The sequence below is a fragment of the Ursus americanus genome, chromosome 6 (assembly GCF_024610735.1).
Source record: "Ursus americanus isolate L20-20 chromosome 6, mUrsAme1.1.p, whole genome shotgun sequence".
Taxonomy (NCBI): Eukaryota; Metazoa; Chordata; class Mammalia; order Carnivora; family Ursidae; genus Ursus; species Ursus americanus.
Window position 1 is genome coordinate 53,670,910 of NC_142132.1, and position 20,899 is coordinate 53,691,808.

General features: G+C 58.5%; 1 protein-coding gene across 2 annotated transcripts in view; it reads right to left on the minus strand.

Moving 5' to 3' along the window:
* Window positions 1–20,899, minus strand: part of UNC5B (unc-5 netrin receptor B) — an 81,760-nt gene that overhangs the window by 14,342 nt on the left and 46,519 nt on the right. For both annotated transcript variants that reach the window (XM_045783323.2, XM_045783322.2), the window contains exons 2-6: window positions 6,139–6,363; window positions 2,713–2,856; window positions 2,168–2,271; window positions 1,206–1,386; window positions 393–560 (exon numbers count right to left, since the gene is read on the minus strand). In XM_045783323.2, coding sequence (XP_045639279.1) covers window positions 393–560; window positions 1,206–1,386; window positions 2,168–2,271; window positions 2,713–2,856; window positions 6,139–6,363 — 822 coding nt within the window. The remainder of the gene's footprint in view (window positions 1–392; window positions 561–1,205; window positions 1,387–2,167; window positions 2,272–2,712; window positions 2,857–6,138; window positions 6,364–20,899) is intronic.

Here is a 20,899-nt window from a genome sequence, read left to right on the forward strand (position 1 = left end):
GGGACGCACAGGGTGAGGCGAAGACGAGAGGATGAGAGGACCTTTGCAGGACTAGGGGTGGCGGTCAAGATGTGTCTAGCTCAAGGGCAGGAGCACAGGCTCCTCTGACCCCGGGCAGCGCTGGGACCCCAGCCCTGGAGGCCGACACCGAAAGCCCGCAGCCTGGAGGGCAGAAGAGCCCACCCCTCAGACGGCAGCTCAGAGCCTCTGTCTGTCTCTCCAGCAGCCGGCATCCTGTCCAGCCTGCTCCGCCGGCCGCGGGCCCCAGGACAAGCACCTTCCGCCCCCCACCGTGCAGGTGGAGTGGCCACCCTGAGTGCGGCAGCCGCCGCAGCACAGAAAGCAGGGCTGGAACCGGGGTGGGTAGGATGCCAGCCGGCCTGTGGCCTTACCTGGGCACACGGTGGTGCAGGCGGTCTTCTGGAAGGCCTGGCCCTCACAGAAGGCGCCTCCATTGAGCGGGGCCGGGTTGGTGCAGGTCCGGGTGCGCTTCTGCCAGCCACGGCCACAGCGGTTGGAGCAGGGCGACCACTCTGCCCAGCTGGACCAGCCCCCATTCACTGCAAGGGCAGCGGTGTCACCTCCTTGGCCTGGCTCTGCGACCTGTGGGCTGCTAACCCCATCTGCATTCCCGACGAGGCCCTTCTGCGGAGGCCTGGCCTTTCCTAACTGGACCCCTCCCTGCTCTAGCACTGGGGACAGATCTGGGCTGCAGCCGCCAGCACCAGAGGGGCCCAGTGAAGTCACGGTCTACTCCCAGCCTCATTGCACAATGGCAAACGTAGGTCCGTAGAGGGCTACGCTTACCCAAGGTCACCCGGTAACGGAGGACCTGGGACTGGAACCCCATATAGAGTTCTTTCTACCACACTCGAGGCATCTCAGCTATGGCTCTGCCCCTCCCACCCAAGAGAACAGCAAGGAATAGCCCACAGGCCTGGGCGGCGGTTCCTCACTCTGCTGGGACACCAGGCTTGGGTATGAAGATACTGACGGGGCCCCGTTCCAACCGTCAGCCCAGGAGTGCCTGACTTGACCGCTAGCTTTGCTGTGTGATCTTGGGGAAGGGACCTGCCCTCTCTGGGCCTCAGCCTCCCAGCTGCCCACCAGGGTCCTGCTGGCCTCCTGGGTAGGACGCGGGGAGGTGGGCAGATGGCCCAGGCTCTCCCGTGCCCCTGGCTAGGCTGCCCCCTGTGGGCCTGTACCGTAGACGGTGACGGTGGCCGTGGTGCTCCGGCGCTTGGCTACGATGTTCTTGGCCACACAGGTGTAGTTGGCCGTGTCTGACAGGCGGGCCTGGCGGATGATGAGGTTGTGGTCGATGGTGAGCAGGAAGTTGGTGTCCTGGGTGGGGTCGATGATGTCCTCGTTCTTCAGCCACTCCACCTGCAGGAGTGCGGTCGGGGGGCGTGAGGGCCTGGTGCCTACTCACCTGCATCTTGGGGAGTGGGTCCCCTGTGGGGGGGGAAGGGAGGGCGGCCATAACCAGGACAGCAGTTCTATCCGTGTAAGCCCACGGCGGTGACGTGGTCAGGCAGGCCCTCCATGGGCCGGGCACTGTGCAGGGCAGTACGGAACCCAGGGGTTGTGACAACCTCCCACCAGCTGGACGGCCTCAATTGCATCAAACGTAGGGCAGCATTTATTGGTATCTACCCCACAGGGCGGTTACGAGGATTAAATGAGTTAGTGTGGAAAGTGGAGAATAGTACTTGGCTCCCCATAAGCACAAACTTAGCATTAGCTGGTAGTGTATGACTTCACCATTAAGGCCAAGGCCACGTGGGGTGCATCCGCGCTCAGACCCACGTATTATGAAATCCTTTGGTGTCCATAAGCTGGGACTTTGGCTTCTGGGTGGGGAAGGAGGATTGGGCCACAGGCACTTCCCTTGCAAGAGACTGAGCCCGTGGCCTGCCCAAGTAGCCCTTGGGGATCTTGCCCCAGCTCTGCCCCAGCCCTCGGGGTTATGCCTGTGGACGGCCCGGCCCGGGTCTAGCACATGCTGAGTTCTGCAGAGGTGACAGTTCCCTTCTCTGTCTCAAGTCTCTATATTCCCATCTATGAGATGGGGAGAGCTCTGGGAGGCTGAGACACTGTGGCTGGTAGTCAAGACCATGCCTGGCTGTTCTCTGCCGTGGCTAGTATTCCCCTTGCCCCCGCTCACCTCAGCCACAGGCACCCCCTCTGGTGGGCGGCACTGCAGGAGAACCTCCTGGTCCAGGGCCACTTCCTTGCCCAGAGGCTCCTGATCGAAGTTCTTGCGCAGGTCTGGGAGAAGGACGAGGGGTCACCAGGCACAGTGAGGCAAACCAAAGCCTGAAGTGCCCCACTCAGGCCACTAGGTGGCAGTGCACACCAAGGGAATGAGCTCAATGTAGAGCATCTCCTCTTCTCCAAAGTGGGGGCCTCACTGGGTGGAGTTGGGGGAACAGATTTCCCTCCCTGACTCTGGGATCCTAAGCACATAACAACCCAGGACGGTGAGGAAGCAGGCAGCTCCCTTATACAGAAGTAGGTGAAAGGGGCCGTTAGAAATCCCGAGGCCAGAGGTGGCCCAGGTGCTGGGTCTAGGAGCTTCTTCTGAGTGGGCACCCATGGGCCCTGACATCTCTGACGGATGCCCCCACCGAGGATGAACTTCCTCTCCAGGGGGCACGGGCAAGGGGAAGGGGCCCGTAGCAGCAGGGTGGGGGTGTCGGGACGGCGTACATGCGATGCGGACATAGGCCCGGCGACTCTTGGTGGTTCCAGCAGAGCTCCAGGCCACGCACTGACACCAGTAATCCTCCAGCCCGAACAGCTCCTCCACCTGCTGCCGTGACACCTCGATCTGGACCTCCCGTACCCGCAGGCCTGAGAGGGGGACACGGGTGTCAGCAGGGGGCAGGTCTGAGGCTGGGAAGCAGGGACATGGCACCGGGACATCGGTCTCTCTTCTGCCAAGTGCCTCCCATTTCCATCTATTTCCCTGGCCTGAGCCGCCACCGCCACTCCCCTGGAGACTGCCCCTGTGCCATCCACGTCCTGCCCTAAAGCTGGTGTGTGCTCTTCAAAAGGCACAAATGCCAGGTCACTCCCCTGGTCGTGCCTCCAGTGCTCATAGCACAAAGACCTCGACCCTCCACATGGCGAGCAGGACCTACACCGTCTATCCGCTATGGCCTCACGGGGCATCTCCCCCCCAGCCGCAGGGCCTTTGCACACCCAGTTCCCTGCCTGGAACTCTCTTCTGTTCCCCCTGTGCCTGATGGACTCCCCGTCACCATCAGCTCTGGGTCGGGCTGCACTTCCGGAGGGAAGGCCCCTCTGACCCTGCACCCCCCCACCCACTGTCAAAGTACCACACTGAGTATGACTGGGCTGTGCAGTTCTCTTTCCCTGCCCAGCCTGGTTTCCCCACAGCACTGACCACTCTCTGGAACTGTATCCTCTATGGATGTGGTCATGTGTTAATTATATATTTCCTGCAGGAGAATAAAGCAGGGCTTTGCCCTGTTTACTGCTGGAGCCCAGGACCTGGCACAGAAAAAGGGGTTCCACAAAGATGTGAAGAGAGCATGTGGCCTCTCTCTGGTTAGGAGCTGGAGCTGGTGGGAGGCCCCTCTTCCTGGGAGCCCTCCAATCTCTCAATAGCTCCCTGCCAGGGCCTGGAGGCCTCTCCAGATAACTGGATCCACCAGCCGGCCCAGAAAGGATCAGTCACTCTTCTGCCAACCCTCGACAAAGCCCCTTAGGCTTAGAAAAGGAGTGAACCCTTCTGGATTAGGATGCCCATCCACAGCTCCTCCCCAAAGCCTGTGGGAGGACTGCGAGGCCTCCTCCTCCAGGAAGCCCTTCCTGACTACCCCCATTTCAGAATCCCTAAAGCTGCTCCTCCCTGCCATGTGTCCCAGCTCATCCTCTCATGCTTACACGTGGGTTCTGACAAGCCCCTCGAGGGCAGGCCTGTCAACTGTACACTCTGTGGTACTGTGGCCCGGTGGTCAAGTAGGGTTGGATGGCTGGGCAGGTCTGAATCCTGACCCAACCTCACTCCCCAGCTGTGTGACGGTTCCCTCAGTTCCCTCATCATAGTAAGACACTCGGAGTAAACTCTAAATGAAGCATGACAATCACTCCACCAAGCACCCAGCCAAGGCTGAGCACAATCTACTCTGGAAGGTCCCTTGGATCTCATCCAGCTCCTTCCTTCCACTTGTGAAGAAACAGAGGCTGAGCGGGCTGGGGGCAGGCCCGAAGTCCCCCCTCAAGGTGCCAGCACAGCCAGATCAGCTATTGGCGCCTTGCCCTGATTAGAGCTCTATTCCCAAACGCATGATGTCTTTGGACCTCTCCTAGCGAAGTCCATTGCCTTAACTCTCCTGGGTCATGGGGTAGGATGGCCTTTGCACTAGGAGCCCAGACAGTGAGGAAAACCCCAGGGATCTAAATGGGAGGGGGCTGGGGGTCTGCCATCGGGGAGCACCAGGACGGAAGAGGCTGCTTCTGGGGGAGTGGCTCTGCCTGCTCGCAGTGGCTGCCCAGAGTCCTGGCTCGACAAGCAATGCTGTATGGCCCAGGCCAGCACAGCCGGGACCCCCGCCCCTCATTCACCAGGCTGTGAAACTGGAAGTGGGGGGCCCTCTCCCAGGGGTCATCCATCCGGAAGCACCCAAAAGCTGGACAGACAAATCATCACCCAGTGGGGCTCACCACCTTGGTGACGGTCACCAGCAGACAGAGAGGGGACAGGGACCTTCAGTCTCCCAGACCTGGGCCTCAGCACCAGGTATCCCCCCTCTGGCATCAAGGCGACCTAGCAGGGCTTGGGCTGCTTTGCCCCAACCTGGCATGAGCCGCTGAGGGGAGGCTCATCTTGCCTCTTCTGGCCCCCAGCTGTCATCCTCTGCTCTTCCAGGGCCTCTGAGAGTGCCAGGGTGGGGAGCAGGAGACTAAGGTGGAACCAGCCATACCACCGCCAAGAGAGGGCCCACAGGACTGCGGTCTATCCTTTGTCGCTAATGCGGACAAGAGTGCCCCAATTTCTGGGGCTGGCAGGGGAGCGCCTGGTAGCAGGGGAATAGGAGCCATGCTGTTACTATTACTCGTAAATGCAGGGTTTGTGAGAGGCCCCAGCAGGGTACACCATCCCCCTGCTCGGTCTGGACCCCTACAACTGACCTCCGGATCCAGGCCAGTGGGGCTCAGGGAGACAGAGAAATAAGGACAGGTTTCAAGAGGAAAGAGGCCAAGAAAAAGCCAGAAAGAGGATGGAAGAAATGGGGTTTACTGAGTGCCTGCTAGGTCCTGGCACTGTGCTCAACACTGTGCAGGCCCCACCGTGTTCACCCCCACCCGGACCTTCTGTTAACATCCCAGTTTACAAGGAGAGGAAGTGTGGCTCAGAGAGGGTGAGGGACTTCCCAGAGTCACAGAGTCAGAGAATGGGGGCAGCGGGGGTATGATTCTTTTTTTTTACATTTTCTTTTAAAAATTCCTTATTTTGTTTTAGTTTTTAGACTTTGGGGGAGCATGAGACTCCAACTCTATTTTCTAAAATTCTTTCACCAAAATGTTGGTAAAAATATATATATATAATATATAACCTAAAACTTACCATTTCAACGTATACAGTTGAGTGGCATTAAGTACATTCTGGGGTATGGTTTTAAGCCTGGGTGGTTCTGAAATCTGCGAGCTTTTCACAGAAAAATAGAAGTTGGAAGGAGGGAGAAAAGAGAGAGAGTGAGAGAGAGTATGTGGAGGGGGAGACAGACATGCGGAAGAAAGACGGACAGAGAGAGACAGGGGTGAGAAGGGAGAGGTGGGAGAGACAGAAGGAAACAAGAGAAGGCTGAAAAAGGAGGGAGAGAAAAATGAGGGAAGAGGTGGTAGCAGCAAAACCAAAGGTGAGGGGGGCTGTGGGGCCAAGGGCCCCCAAAACCCTGGCCCGGCTGGGGCTGCCTGACACTGGCCACCTGCAGGTCACCAGCAGCGGTGGTGGCCCCACGGGCAGCCCCCTCCCCGGCCTGAGCCCTGGAAAGGACCCCTGAGGGGCCTGGGGACACAGAAGCCCCCACCTGGCCTCGGAGGCACCGCTGGGGGTGCCCGGGACCCAGGAGTCCTGGGGTGACCAGACGAGTGGGGCAGGCTCACCCGTGGCCTCATCCAGGCCCTCCTGCGTGACATGCTCATTCTGGCTGACCCACTCGCCGTTGCACTTGAAGTAGATCTGCGTGGCGGGGAAGGCGCGGCAGCGCAGCTCCACCGGCTTGTTCTTCACGATGTAGGCGTCCTGTGGCTCCTGGAGGAAGTGGGGCAGGGGCTCAGCCGGCGCCGACGGGAAGGAGTCGGGGAGCACCTCGCTGCCAGAGTCCGTGCCTGTGGAGGGAGGAAGGGCTCCGTGAGGCTGCAGGCTAGGAGCAGGGGTGGGCGGCTGGAGACCAGCCGGGATGCCCTCTGTGACCTGGGCAAGGTCTGGCACTCCTGGGGGCCTCAGTTTCCCTGTCCCCCCCAGCCCTACAGAGCTTGTGCTTTGGAGCCAGTCCTAGCTCTCTGATCCTGCGTGATTCTACTTCTTTACAGATAGAGATGTCAGGGGGCCCGGAGAGCTGCAGTGACCCATCTGGGCGAGGATACCCCTCTAGCCCTCCCCTGTGTCCCCTGCACTGGACCTACTGAGCCTCCTTCCAGTTGCCCACAGTGATGTCACAGGACGTGAAGGGCTGGAATGGGGCTGAGGCCCGAGCACAAAGCAGACCAGCTCTGCCCGGAAGCCACAGCTGCCCTTTGCAGCCCCGGCCAGCCAGGCTGGTGGACATGGGGAGACAAGCCAGGACCCAGAGAGGCGTGAGGTGGGGTAAGGGGGGTGGCTGCACCGGACCTGGATTCCTCGGTGCTTCGCCCCCGGCAGGGCCTCCTTCTCCAGGATGCCCAAGGCAGGCCGCAGCACGGAGGGGGAGCCCACTTCCCCAGCAGCCTTTACACAGAGCCTCCCCTCTGGGCTGGGTCTCTGCTGCACTCCTTAGCCTTTCCCACCTCAGCCAAACCCACACCTTCTACCCTAACAACAGACTAGAAAACTGCAGAGCCTGGGAACGCAGACAGGCTGTGCCTGCAACCATGTCCTCCCCAACAAGGGGCCAAATGGGAAGCCTGGCCCGCCGGCCTCCCGGGAAGAACAGTGCCTCACGAGGTGAGACAAACAGGAAGGGAGAGGGACCCGCCACTACCAGCGCTGGCAGGGAGGGAAACCAGGCCCGGCCAGCCTATTGGTTCCCCATCCACTCAGGAAAACTGACTTTCCAACACCAAGCGCCAAACGATCAGGTGGCTGCGACAAGCGGTGGGGGGCTCACTGCAGGGGTGCGCACCTGCCCAGCCCCTCACGGCCAGCCACGGCCTGCCACTGTCCCAGCACCCCAGTCCCTCCAGTGGGGTGGGGTCCTAGGAGACACTCGTCCCCCAACCCAGGAGGCTACGATGGGACATGCTTGGCCCTAGGGAGCCCCCGATGTGCAAAGGGGCCAAGGGACTCTGCATTCTCCAACGAACAAACATGCCATCTCTTTGTGGACTGGAATCTCCTGCTAAGACTTGGGGTGGGGGTGGGGGTGGGCGTTCAGGGGCTCTGAGAACATGCAGAGGTTGTCACTGGCTCCAGGCACTGGGTCCTGGGTGTGTGTGTGTGTGTGTGTGTGTGTGTGTGTGTGTGACCTGTGGGAGCAAAGGGGAAGCCAGCAAGAAGGTGTGAATCCAGCTCCATCTAGCATGTTCTGTGTGACCCGAGGACAGCCCTTAAACTCAGAGCTTGTTACTTGTCTCTGAAGATGGCAGGGAGGTAAACACCCTCCCCTGGGCTGTTTTGAGGACCACATGAGCTAGAAAAGCATGAGTGCCCAGGAGGGCCAAGCACATAGTAGGTGCAAGTTGTTGCGTGAAAATGCCAACTAACGCTCGCCTCACATTGGGCACTGCGTTTTTGGTACTTTACACAGTCAGTTTACTTAACCCCTGCAGCAACTCTGTAAGGTATTTATGTTAGTCTTTGGTTTATATGTGGGGAAACTGAGGCTCCAAGAGGTGAAGCAACTTGCTCTAGGGCACAGAGCTCGCAAGAGGCAGTGCCAAGGCCTGAACCCAACAAAGAGACCCCAGTGTCTGGGATGCTGCCCAGGACTCCCCCCTGCCTGCCACTGGAGTAGCTCCCGGTGAGTGTCCCCGCATCTGAGAATCCTGATAGATCCTGACGCCAGCCAGGATCCCACAACTCCAAGAGCGCTGTCATGAAAGGCTCAGCAAGGCTGCAACCGTCCTTGTTTTGAACTGAAGACTGTCCGCGTGGGGTAACGACCGACCGAGGCTCCCTGGCTCATGGGCAGCTAAACCGGCAAGAGCACTGAGGATCCCAGGGCTTCTCCACACGCACTTCCCTCTGCCAGGCAGGGAGACGCCTTCTTTGTAGGTAGAAGACTGGTGGCCCCTAGGGTGTGGGCACTGGGGCAGTTGATGGCAAGATAAAACAGTGCCCAGGGAGCTGGACAGTGTCACCCAGGGGGCTGAGAGCTGATGGAGCCGGGGGGCATGTGGGCAGCAGAGCAGCTGCAAGGCTCCCCCCAACCCCCGCTGCCAGCCCCCCTGCTTCAGTCTCAAGCCTGGGGGTGTGAGGCAGGGTGTAGGCTTTAGACTCAGCCACCTCTGGGTTTGAAGTCACCCTTACCGACCTCAGGCACCTCATCGGTGAAATGGGGGGACCAGGCCTCCCTCTGGGGGGGTGGCAGCCACCAGAGAAGGTGCATGGGAGCCTGTGGGTCCAGGCACCTGCTAGCTCTCCCTTCTAACCGTGCGGCCCCCGGCCCCCGGGTGACGGCTGCCTGGGCTCTCTGTGGCACTGCAGGCTGTATTTATGCCTTGTTCTATAGCCCTAATGCGGCTCATTTATAAAGCAGGCGCAGACGCGGCGGAGGAAAGTAAACACGAGACATCCATTAGTGCAGCAGGGCCCGCGTCTGGCGGCCCCTGGCCCCGCCCTCCCTGCCCCAGCCCTCCTCTCCACCCTGGCACAAAGCTCCTCTCTGGCCTTGGCAGGGATGCGGCTGGGGATCCTCATCGATGCCTCTCCGGCCTGGCGTGCAGGGTGGCTCTCGATGCAGCTACTGCCCGGTTGCAACGTCCCTGCCCCCCAGGTGTCTTGGACTCGGACTCTGCCAGGAGACCAGAAGGACCAGGTCTGACCTGAGAATTCCTCCCCAGGCGGACCACCGGCAGACTACGTGCTTGCCTGGCATGTAGCAGGTGCTCGGTGAATGTAAATTAAATAAAAGCGGGGCGGGGTGGGGTGTGCTGCTAGGGCCTGGGGAACAGCTACACTGGGCCTCTGCCCTCATCAGCGGACACTTCTTCTCCTTAGCTTGGCCACTCGCAGTTAAGGGAGGCTCCACAGACGTCCCGGGCCTGCCCTGCTGGGGCCAGCCTGGAGGAAGAGGAGTGATGGCGTTTCAGGGTTCCCAGAGGGCTTCCTCTGGCCAAAGCTTTCCTCTGAACTCAAAGAGAGTCCCGCACCAACCCACACACAGCTTCCTAAACTTCTTTGGTCTTTAGTGTCTTGGTAAGTTTTACCCCAAGGCCAAAAGAAATTCCTAGTGGTTTTATTTATTAGATACAAACAGCGTGTGTGTGTGTGTCCCCTAACGACTTGGTAGACATTTGAAAAAACAATACCCATAAATTGAAAAAAAAAATCAGATCCGTATTCCATTCCTAAAGAGTCACAGTGACGAGTCTTGGGGGTGTGCACATGGCTTGGGCACAGCTCCTCAAGTCTTGGAATCAGACTGCCCCCCCCGACTGTCTGTCTCAGAGTACTTCCAAATGCCCAAATCCCACCTTTGCAAAGACAGGATGCTCTGTAAAGGACAAGAGTGTGACACGATGTTGAAATTGAAAGCTGTCTTGAGCCAACAGCTTGTGGCAGTGTCTGGCAGCTGTTCAGCACGGCTGCCTTTCCTGGAAGATGAAAAATTTCCCATAGCACCCCTGGGAATGTGTGCAGCACCCTGGGGTGCTTTGGCACACCGTTTGGGAACCACAGCCCTATGCATTAGGTAATATCATTATGCCCCTACTACAGACGAGGAAACGGAGGCCAGGAGAGATGAAGTAACTGGCACAGTGCTATCCAGCCAGTAAGCAGCAGAGAGCGAGGGAGCAAATCCAGGCATTCGCATACCTGAATCTGACTTCTGAATTAGAATTGGCATTTGCTTCTACCATGTGGCAGGTACTTTAAATATTTTGCCCAATTTATGTCCCACAATCCCCAAGGTGAGGATTATCTTCCCATTTTCCAGATGAAGACATGGGGCACCCAGGGACTTGGCCCATGACAAGGTCACCTGGCCAGCGGGAGGAAGGGCCATCTCTCTCCATCCCCCATTGCCCTGGCTTCACTACAGCTCTTTTCAGAGGAGACTCAAACCCCTGAGAAGAAGCCCCAGCGGAGGACAGCCTGCTCCTCCCAGCTGGTGCCGGATCCGGACTTCCTGCTGGTGGGAAAATGCCTCACATCGAGTGTGTTTTCCCAACAGCATCTCATTTAAGATGCAACCTGCCTTTAGAGCCACATACACGAGTGGCCCGGCTCTCCCAGATGAAGGCAGGAGGACGCGTCCTCGCACAGATGTGACCGCAGACGGTCACACGCGGGAAGACGCCAGGAGCTCTGGGTGTGCACCCCGGCTGGGGACTGGCGCTGCTGTCGGCCTTCCGCTCGAGCCTCACAGCCCCCATCTGTAAAACCAGACGTTGGTGGAGCTGATGTCTCCAGCCTTGCTCTGGCTCGGTCACCTGGAGCCTGGAAGGGGCCTGACGTGGAATCTGTCAGCGGAGGATGGTGTCCTACTAGGTCCATTTTTAATTCCTGAAGCGAATTTCCTTCAAGTGCGGTCACCTTTTTTGCCCCTGTTACTCCTCGCTCAAAGGCCCGCACAGACTGTGGTTGGACGGCACAGTGTGGGGAGAGCCTGGGAAGGGAGGGGAGGCACTATTGACTGTTGGGCTCTCCCAACCAGGCCCAGGCCCTTCCACCCCAGGCCTCAGCTCACGAGGGCCACCAGCGCCTCCAGGTGGGACCCCTTGAGGGCGCCGTTGAAACCCTCGCTTCCAATTTGCCTACGGCCGCATGACGGTTCTTGTCGGGTGGGGTGGCGTGAGTGTAGATTCACAGGAAGAGGTCGCTGTAAGGGCCGTCTTGTACAGCACCCCCATGCACTCCATCCATCCTTCACTCACGTCCCTCCAGGGACAGGCAACTCGCGGCTGCTCTTCTCAGCTAGGTTCTCCTTTGAACAGATCTAACAGAAAAGTCCTTCTTACTTTCAACTGAAATGTGCTGTCCAAGGTTCCAACCATTGCTACAATTTTAACCTCTGAGGTTCGACAGAAGAGTGTTTCTTCTGGAGTGCGGAGCTGCCTTCCCTGGCCTTCTGGCCTTGCTTTCAAATATTCACGAGACACAGTTTTGCACCCCCTCACCGCCAACCTGGCTTCCTCATGGACACGTTCCATTTTGCTCCCAACCCCCTTTAAATGTGGGGAGGAGAGGCGACCAGGGTGGGGTCTGGCAGGCCTGTGCCTGCTTCTGGCGGCTCCAAGGTTCCTTAGCAGTTTTGGTGGCTGCACTGGAGAGCAGGGAGCACGAGGCACCATCCTTGGTGTCTCCCACGGTGTTCAGGACTGAGGAACCGGCCTCTAGTAGGGGAGTGGAGACTGCTGGACGGCGCCGGGAGCCCGAGCCCAATCCCACCTGCCAGGAGGAGCTGTGCTGGGTTAATGCTCCCTCCCGGGGGCTGGGCCTGGGCAGGGCCCAGTGCGGGGACACAGGCTCCCACCTGGCAGAGAGGAAGTCAAGGCCATAGGCTTGCTTCCGAGGTGCCAGAATCCAAGCCACTAGAATAAGCAGGAGCCAGGGCCTTGGGAGGTGAAGGAAGTGGCTTCAGGACAAAAGCGAAGAAACTACATTCCGGAGCCACCCCTGAGAGGAGCGAGAAGCTAAAACTACAGCATTCAGACGTTTCTGAAGGGGAGACTCCCACCAGACACTCAGGGAAGCCAGGGGGCTTCTGCTTCCCTTCCAGGGACTGTGAGAGGAATGGGTTCGAATCCCACTCCGCCACCGAGACCTCGGGACGGTTGTTTTCCCTCTTGGGGCCATCTATAAGAAAGGGGAGAAGAGGCAGAAGCATAGAAAGTCACAGTCAGAGGGGCCTGGAGCCCTGCCTTCCACCAGCTCAGAGAGGGAAAGTGACTAAGCAACATCACACAGCAAGTCAATAGCCAAGCCGGACCAGAGCGTGGTTTCCGCTTCGGGGCTGAAGAGGGTAGACAGCACGGCCACGCCAGGGCTGGGGGCACATGTGTGGTCTCTGTATTCCCCCTGCCTGGGATGGAAACTCATGGCCACCCACCTCAGCCGGGCTGCCTCTGGTCTCACCCAGGGCAGAGACCTCAGCACGAGGCCGCAGTGGTTTGGTAGCGAGGGCCTTGACACCCCCACCCGCTGTTTGTGTCTCCAGGTGGGCGACAAGGCCAGCCCTGAGACCCCTGGGCTCAGCTGCAGGAGGTGGACCTCTGTAGCTGAGCCGGGCCGTGCGTCTCCAGGGCTGGCGTTGAGGCAGTGCCCGCGCAGACAGGGCAGGGCTGGGAGGGGAGAGGGGAGCAGGCGGGAGGTGAGGGAGGGAGAAACACCCCACGCTGGGCACATTCATCATCAGCAATCACAGTCTCTCCAGCCCCTGGACGCGGGCTGATTCTTGCCAGACTTGATCTCCCACCGCATGGAAAATCTCCTCCATTCACTGTGAGGCTGATGTGCTCAGTGGGGGGTGTGGAGAGTGGGGGGAAGGAGCCCACTTATTATTATGTTTTAAAAAACACATAAACCCCCCATGGAAGGACCCCTCCCTGGACACAAAGCCCTTCTTCCATCTGGCCTTGGTTTCTGGCGGCTGTGGGGTTCAGGCTGGGGCCCCCCTCAGAGACTGTTACAATGGCCGTTACTGATGACAAATGGGGGCTGGCGGGCTTGGGGGACGCTGAGTTACTCCTAACAAAAGAGGCCCCTTGCACAGCCCTTTTCCCATACCCTCTGTAGACCCGCCTGTGCCCATGACATCACTTCCTGTGCTGGCCCCAGGAAGTGGCCTCACCGTGATGGCCAGCTGTGGCAGGAGCCTGCATCCTGAAGGGGGGTGTCTGGCTGATCCTGAGAAATGTCTCCCCTGGGAGGACTCAGGGGCAAGCGAAGGAGCTGATGCGAGGCTGGCGATGAGACCCCAGGGTGGGCACTGAGTCCTGGAATGGAGCCTGGGCCCCATTTTATTGGGGGCCACATGACTTACAAAGTCAGGAGGGACACTGCAGTTACTGGGCCTACCCTCAGACTCTCAGTGGTGCCTGGGGAGGCTGCATTCCACACCCAAGAGTCCAGACCCTCCCCCCCCACACACACTTTTCCTCTAGCCACTGGACTTCCTCAGCCTGGGCCTCTCTAGGGCTAATTTTTGGTGGCTCCCCTTCCAAGCCCCACATCCCAGGGTGTCACTAGGTCTGGAGGCTTGGGCCCTAAGGAGGGGGCATTCTGCATCCCCCTCTTCTCTGCTCAAAGACCTCCTATGCATCTCATTCCAGATAATAACCTTTTACCAACACGCAGTGGGCTAACGAACATCACCAATACAACAGCCCTGCGAAGTAGGTGTTCCATTTCACAGAGGAGGAAACTGAGGCTCAAGAAAATAAAAGGACATGCTCACCCCTAATGAGAAACCCAAAGCTCTTCTTGTTAAGCCACAGGCCTCCTTTGGCCCACAATGCCCCTGAGGGATTAGCAGGGGTAGCTATTTTCCTGCACATTTTGCAGATGAGCAAATAGAGTCCAGAGTTCACTAGCTTGCTGGAGGGGAAGAGGGTCTTGGCGCCCTCACCCCAGCACCTGGCCTCCCTACCTCTGTGGGCCTGACAAGTCCCAGACTTGTTCTGGACGCCCCAGCCAAACAGAGATCCATCCTAGCCTGGAGCGACCTGTTGCTAGCCTGGAGCAGCCCCCAAGACGTCACACGGAGACACACACAGGCTCACAGCAGCAGACACACGCAGACCCCACCCGTAGTCACAGGCCGCCACCCTCTCCCCGGGATCCCCTCGGCTAGACTGGGAGAGTGACTCCTTTCTTAAGGCTGTTTATGTCAATGCTCTAAGGCGATGGCTGTGGCTCGGCCCCTGGGGGACCCTCTATTTTATATGGTCATCTCTCCTCCATTCAGAGTTGGGGTGGGGTGCGTCTGAGTTGCTCCAGTCCTAGCCAGGGAGGCCAGGGAGGCCTGCCTTTCCCTCCCCAAGCCCGTGTCCTCCTGCTGGGGCCTCCTCACGGTGCTCCCCACCTCCCTCCTTCCCCCTCCAATCCACTCTCCTCACAGTGGCCGGAGCCACCCTGTGAACAGAAATCCGTCTCCCCCTCCTGCTTGCACCCTCTGACGGCTGCCGTTTGCACCTGGAATCAAGTCCCACCCAGCACAGAACGCTTTGACTTCAGAGGCTCACCCGTCATCACTGAGCTCCAAGCCCCCTGGGCGTTTGCTGCCCCTTGAACATGCCTCCTTTATTCCCACCACAGGGCCTTTGCTGTTCTCTCCTGGAATGCACGCGCGCCGCAGGCCCATCTCCCTGCACTCCTGAGGCGACTTTCTGTCCCCGAGATCTCAGTGCCACCTGCCCCTCCCGACTGAGGCCCTTTCTGACCGCCCCGCGTACACTGATCCTCCTCTGCTCTCCCCCGTGCCACCCCCAGATTGTCCTGGGGTGGGTTTTTGTTGTTGTTGTTTTGCTTGTCTGTTTTCCTTGACAGTGTTCAGCTCTCTCTGGAATACCTCCTTCCTGTATTTGATTGCTTGCTGTGTCTGGACAGGTCTGCTCTCTGGAAGGCAAGCTCCTGGAGAACCTGGCAATCCTGTTTGCTTGTTTAGCTGGGCCTACCGGGGATGCAGGACTTCTTCCAACCCCTGGGGTGGCAGGTGGAGGTGGAGGGAATGGCCAGAGGGGACGCACACAGGTTGGGCTGACCTGAGCCCTGGAAGGCAGGCCCCTTGGAAACTCGATCCCATAGGACACTGCTAACCCATGGAACCTCAGAGATCATCATATCCTTGTCCTCTTGGATGGAGAGCAGAGAGGGTGTGGCCTGGCCTCAAAATCACACAGCACCCGAGCAGCAGAGACTGTAGAGAAACTGGCCTCTAGACTCCCAGGGCAGAAGGAGGGGCCTTTATTTTAAAAATCCTCCTTTTCCTTCTATTGAAAACACTTTTTTCCCCCTTTGCCTTTTCTGATGACAGTTTATCAGAATTAACACGGGACATTGGTCCTCTCAGACTTTTATAGGCAGGACCCGTATTTTGCTACTGACGTGCCACCACGTACAGCTGCATATTCTGTTTCCCTTGCAAGGCCCGTAACTGAAGACTTTGAAACCACAAGCCAAATGCATGAGGCATTCTCTCTGGCGCTCAGCACAGTCCCACAGGTCGGCTGGGCTGACTGCCCCCGGCACAGCATCCCGGGTCGCGAGAGAAGCGACAGTTTGCAGAGCCAGTGCAGGGAGCCACTGGGCAATTACATCAGGTTGGCTTGCCACACTTGGACCTGGGCAGGAAGATGCCCAGGGTCTGTCCCTGTCTTCCGGAAGTGAAAAAGCCCATAGGTACAGCCTCTGGCTCGGGGGCTGCCTGGTGGGGCAGGGGTTAGGCCCTGCTACCCTTCCAGACCAGGTGTCTGCATGCCCTCCTGCGAGGTCCAGGGTCATGCCTGTTCTTAGAGTGCCCCGAGGCACAGATTTCCTCTCCTTCCCAGCACCATGCTCTAGGGCTGAACAACCCCTCCTTGAAAAGGGGAGACAAGCGCCCACACACTGCAAAGCAGAAAATCGGTTGATCCTTGCCTGCTTGCCGCCCTCAGCACCGTCATCATGCCTGGCCAGACCGTCCCCCAGTGCTGGTTGTCGTCCACCTGGCAGGCACCAGGAGACAGTTCAGACTCTGGGCTACAGGGCCCTCAGACCTGAGTCCAGGCCCTTCACTTCCAGAGAAGAGCAATGACTTGTCCAAGGGCAAACCGCCAGTCAGTGGCTGCAGCAACCCTAGTGTCCAGGCATCATGTTCGCACAAAGGGAACCACAGCAGAGCCGGAGAAAAAGGGGGCAGGCTTGGCCTTTGCCAATCTGGGAAATGGGGCCTGGGACAAAGGAGGAGGGATGAACAGAGCTGGAGGTGGAGTCACGGGGAGAGGGACAGAGAAAGAGAAAACTGAGAGCGCCAACAGTGGAGGGCGAGGGGAGCAGTGCGGGGGCTCCTTGTCCTATTCCAAGCCTGGAATCCACCTGGGTTTGCGCTCAGGCCCCGAGAGCAAGGGCAGGTGGTATCCAGCCCTGGTCTTCATCTGCTCCGCTCTTCTGCGAGGCCAGGACTGGGTTAAGGTTCCATCGGCCCCAGAGGAGACAGACCTTGTAGACTCGGGCTCCCAGGGGTTGGAGTAACTGGGCTCAGCTCACAGAACAGGTGGGAAGCAAAGCTGGGCTGGAAAGTGGGCATACTGGCACTCAGCCAGTGCTCTTGCCCTTGCCTCTCTCTGGTTCCCCTCCTCTGGTGGGGAAGACCCTGGCCCTGGTCTTGGGTGAACAGCTGAGTTGTCAGCGCTGGAGATATGGGGAAACAGGTGCCACAGGCCAAGGGGAAGACCCACCTGGCTGCTCAGGCACCCCTCGAGGGAGACAGGGTGGTGGGCAGGGGCTCACCCCACTCTTTCATTCATTCATCAGACGTCCTCATCTCGCCTTGATCACACTATGGTAGGGCCTTGGAGAGCTCTGGCCAAGCTTCAGTCACACCCACGGGAAGCTCGCAGCAGAAGTTCAAGGTTAAGGATCCCACATGTTGACTCTTAGACTCCTGATCCGTCGGCCTCCAGCCTAGCCCCACAGTGATGCCCCTCTGCCTGTGAACCCACCATCAGTGCATAAATAAATCTACAGCTGTGTCTGTAGCTCCCTCCTTCTCAGTTGGGGAGACAGCCCACCTCCTCCAGGAAGCATGCCTTGACTACTTCCACCTCGACTACTGGAGGGAGTGCTCATTATAGGCCCCTATAATCCCTTGTATTTCTCTTGGGCTGAAACCCATGGTGCTGTCATTGGCTCGTGAAGCAACCCTGGGTGAGCCACTTCCCTCTGGGCCTCAATCTTGCCTTCTGGGAAATGGGGCCACTTTGACTTGCTTCACCCCCCTAGGGTTGTCAGGAACATCAAGGTCAGAAGTGTGAAACTATTTTGCCAGGTGGGCAGCCTGGTGCTCTAAGTTTTATTACTGCTTTTTTGCAGTAAGAAATGGTGGCTGTGCCTTCCTGGGGCTGCCAGGTTCCCTGGCTGACATCTTGACCAATAGCTCTAGGGTTTTCCTCTGGGTTTGAGGTGCCGGCCCGGTGCCCCACTCCCCACCCTGCCCCAGCGTCCCAGCCACTGTCCCGGCCCACTCAGTGATGACCCACTCAGTGATGACATGGAGCTGCAAAAGGCTGATGCAAGCTGGAAGGAGGGAAGGAAACAGACTCGAGTGGGGCAGGTGGAGCTCCACCCCCAGCCCCGTGGGACTCCCAGCCCTGCTCCTGCCTGCTTGTTTGTACCTGCTGATGTAATCGCTGGGCCTCCTTGGCTCAGGGCTCGGCCTGCTCACCTTGACCTCTGAACCGGAGCCAGAGGAAGTGGGAGACGGCAGGTGCCCGGCCCCCGCACGCCATGACAAGGCTCTTCTCTGGGGGCGGGGACAGGTAGGGAGCAGTGCAGCTGGGCTCCGGGGAGAGCAGAGGGGAGGAAAGAGCCTGAAACACAGCATGGAGAAGAGCACGGGAAGAAGCAGGACCTGGGTCAACCTCAGCGCTGTCACTCTGTCACTTCAGGGGAGTTGTCCGATGGCTCTGAGCTTGTTATGTGACAGCCCTCAAAGCGTCAATCTTCTATGCATTTCTCCAGGGGGATAAAGAAGTCAGGGGGGAAAGAAATAGGGGAGAAGTGTGGCTTCTCCCCTGTGGAAGGAAAACACCAGAATGGTTCCTGTGTGACAGGGCCAGCTGCCTCACCTCCTGGGGCCTTGGGTTATCTGTAAAATGGACACAACAATATCATGAGCCCAACTGAGCTCACTTCTCAGAGATGCTTGAGGCCAGAGGTGTGAAAGTGCGACATGACACTAAGGCACGTGGATAGCTCAGGGGACCTGGAGACAGTGGTGGGAGGGTTCTCTCCAGGAGCCCGGGGGTGGGGCTGTGCTCTCCGCCTGGCCTGGCCCCAGGAGCCTCCTCTTGGGGAGGAAGGCATGGATGAGGAGTGCAGGGTTCCCCAGAGATCTCCAAGGAGCCTTCAAAAACACGCAGGTGGTGAGGACAAGAGCCAAGACACACTCCTGGAAACTGCAAGGCCACCTGTGTACAGCTGAAGGCCCTGAGCCCAAGAGCCCAGGGTCTGGAGATGGCCCTGTCTCCAGACTCATTCTCAAACCTGGTTTCCCTGGAGACCCCTTTGCTCTTTCCCTGAGAAGGAGGAGGAGAAAAGAGCCTCACGCAGTTCATGTGTCTCTTTGGTTAACACTGAAGGTTCCTGAAAGACGGGGAGTGAGCCCGGGGGGGGAGGAGATGTCCCTCTCAGCTGCCCTCGACCCCGCAGCCCCAGGATAATGGGGTTATCTTTGGTTCTGCTAGGTGGCTCTGGAGGGAAAGCGGCACTCCAGCTGGGATTCATGGGCTTCCATGGCCACACAGACCCACCCTCCCTTTCCCACGGCCTTGAGTCATAGCAGGCCACATGGGGAACCAGTAACAACTGCCGTTTCCAGGCCAGCGCGCTCCTGGACTTTAGGCAGAGCACCTGGCGGACAGCATCGAACCAAACACGGCCAACGACCTTTGAGGCAGGTACTCTTCTGAGGATCCCCAGTTTGTGGGTAAGGAAACTGAGGCACAAAGAGGCTAGGTAACTTGCCCAAGGCCACAGAGCAGGGTTGTTGGCCCTTGTATGTGCATCTCCCTGACTCTAAGCCTTACTCATCAACCCCCATGGCAGCCGTTCTCGAACTGCAGCACGCGCCAGCACCCCCTGCGGCCTTCCTCCTCCACCCCCAGGCCCCCCCTCAGCAGGTCCACGGTGGGGCCTGAGAAAGAGCGTTTCTCACACATTCCCAGGTGTTGCCGCTGGCCCACTGCTCTATGCTCTCTTGCCTCCCAACAGGAAGACAAAACACCCAGCACACAAAACGGTGATTGATGGAGTCAGCTCCCTTTCCCTGAGCTTCTATGATTCAGCCGCAGACCTTTCAAAAGGAGCCCGAGGAATCACATGACAGCATGGGGCCGGCCCCCTTCGCTTAAATGGGCTCCGGTGTGCGGCAGTGAGGGTAATGACAGCCGTCCCCTGCACCCGCGTCCTGGCCAACTCCTTAGCCTCTCGGGGCCTCAGTTTCCTTATCTGCAAAACGGGAGGATGAACACATCATACGCCCAAATCGCTGAGTAGGGCGAGGCACATCAAAAGGGCTTATTGAGCATAAACTGTGTTATTGTTTTTATTATTATCATTGTCACTATCCACATCATCTATATTGTCTTTCCAACAACCCTGGGAGGTTGCTGTAACACCCACCTCCATTGTTCACCTGAAGTCGCTCGGTGGGATAAGGAACTTGCCCGTCATCAAGTGGCGGCGGAGGAAAGATCTAAAGCCAGGTTTGGGAGCCCAGTGGCAGGACCTGTCCCCCGCGAGCAAAGAGAGATGCCTACTTCCTCCAGGAAGGATGGAGAGTTATTTTCTTATTTACGTTTCTTACACTTCCTTCTAGATGGCCCCCTCAGCCCAGGGTGTAACAGTGTCACTGCTGAAGGGAGAATGACTCCAATAGGAATCCAGAGCTGTGTCAGCCCCCATGCTTGGGGGCCTTGGCCAGCCAGACCCCTTCCCTCCATCCCCACCCCATCTGTCCCCTGGTCTCCTCCTCCTTACTGGGCACCCTCGAGGTGCAGGGGATGGCTCAGCATTGGCTGGTCCAGCCCCTGAGAAGGGGATGGTCACATGCTTCTCCGGAGACCCTTCTGCCCCCACGTCCTCTGGGATCGCAAGTTCAAAACAATAGAAGCTTCAGGTTGCCCTTGATGTAAAGGTTTAGTAGGTGTCTAATTTTAGCTGAGAAATACTCGGCATTTTCCCAGCCGCCGCCGCTGCCGCACTCCATGCTGGACAAATGGCCTTGGTTTTCCTCCCCAATTGTTCTCGGCTGGGGGGCTCGGGGCTGACTCCAGCTCAGACAATTGCCTTTGTGTCTGCTTCCGGGTGGCTTGTAATCACTCAGCGAAGAGAACGGGACAGGCTGCAGTTCTCAGCCCAGAGCTCTCAGCCCGAGCTCTCTGGCCCCTACACCCATCCCGGCTGTAGGGTCCTTGCTTTACAGTTCAGGGTGTCCCCAAAATGTGGTATTTAAACAGGACTTGCTGGTCACAGCCTCCTCAAATACCCAGGGGTGGTGGCAGTGAAGGAGGGCTGTAGCCTACGGGGGCCTCCCAGTGGACAGACGGGATGCCAAGACCCAGAGAGGGTGTGACTGGCCTGAGGTCACACAGCACTCTGGCAGGGCTGGGCCTAGACTGGCGGTCCACAGTCAACAGCCAGGCACTGTGTGCACCACAGGCAGGAGCAATCCCACTGCTGTCTATGCTTCCAGCCAGCGTGGGGACACCTCAGAGCATCAGATCCCAAACTGTAAGCCTCCAGTGGAGACACCTGGAATGCTGCGACATCACCCCACCTTCCCTCATCAGTCCTTCTGTCTCC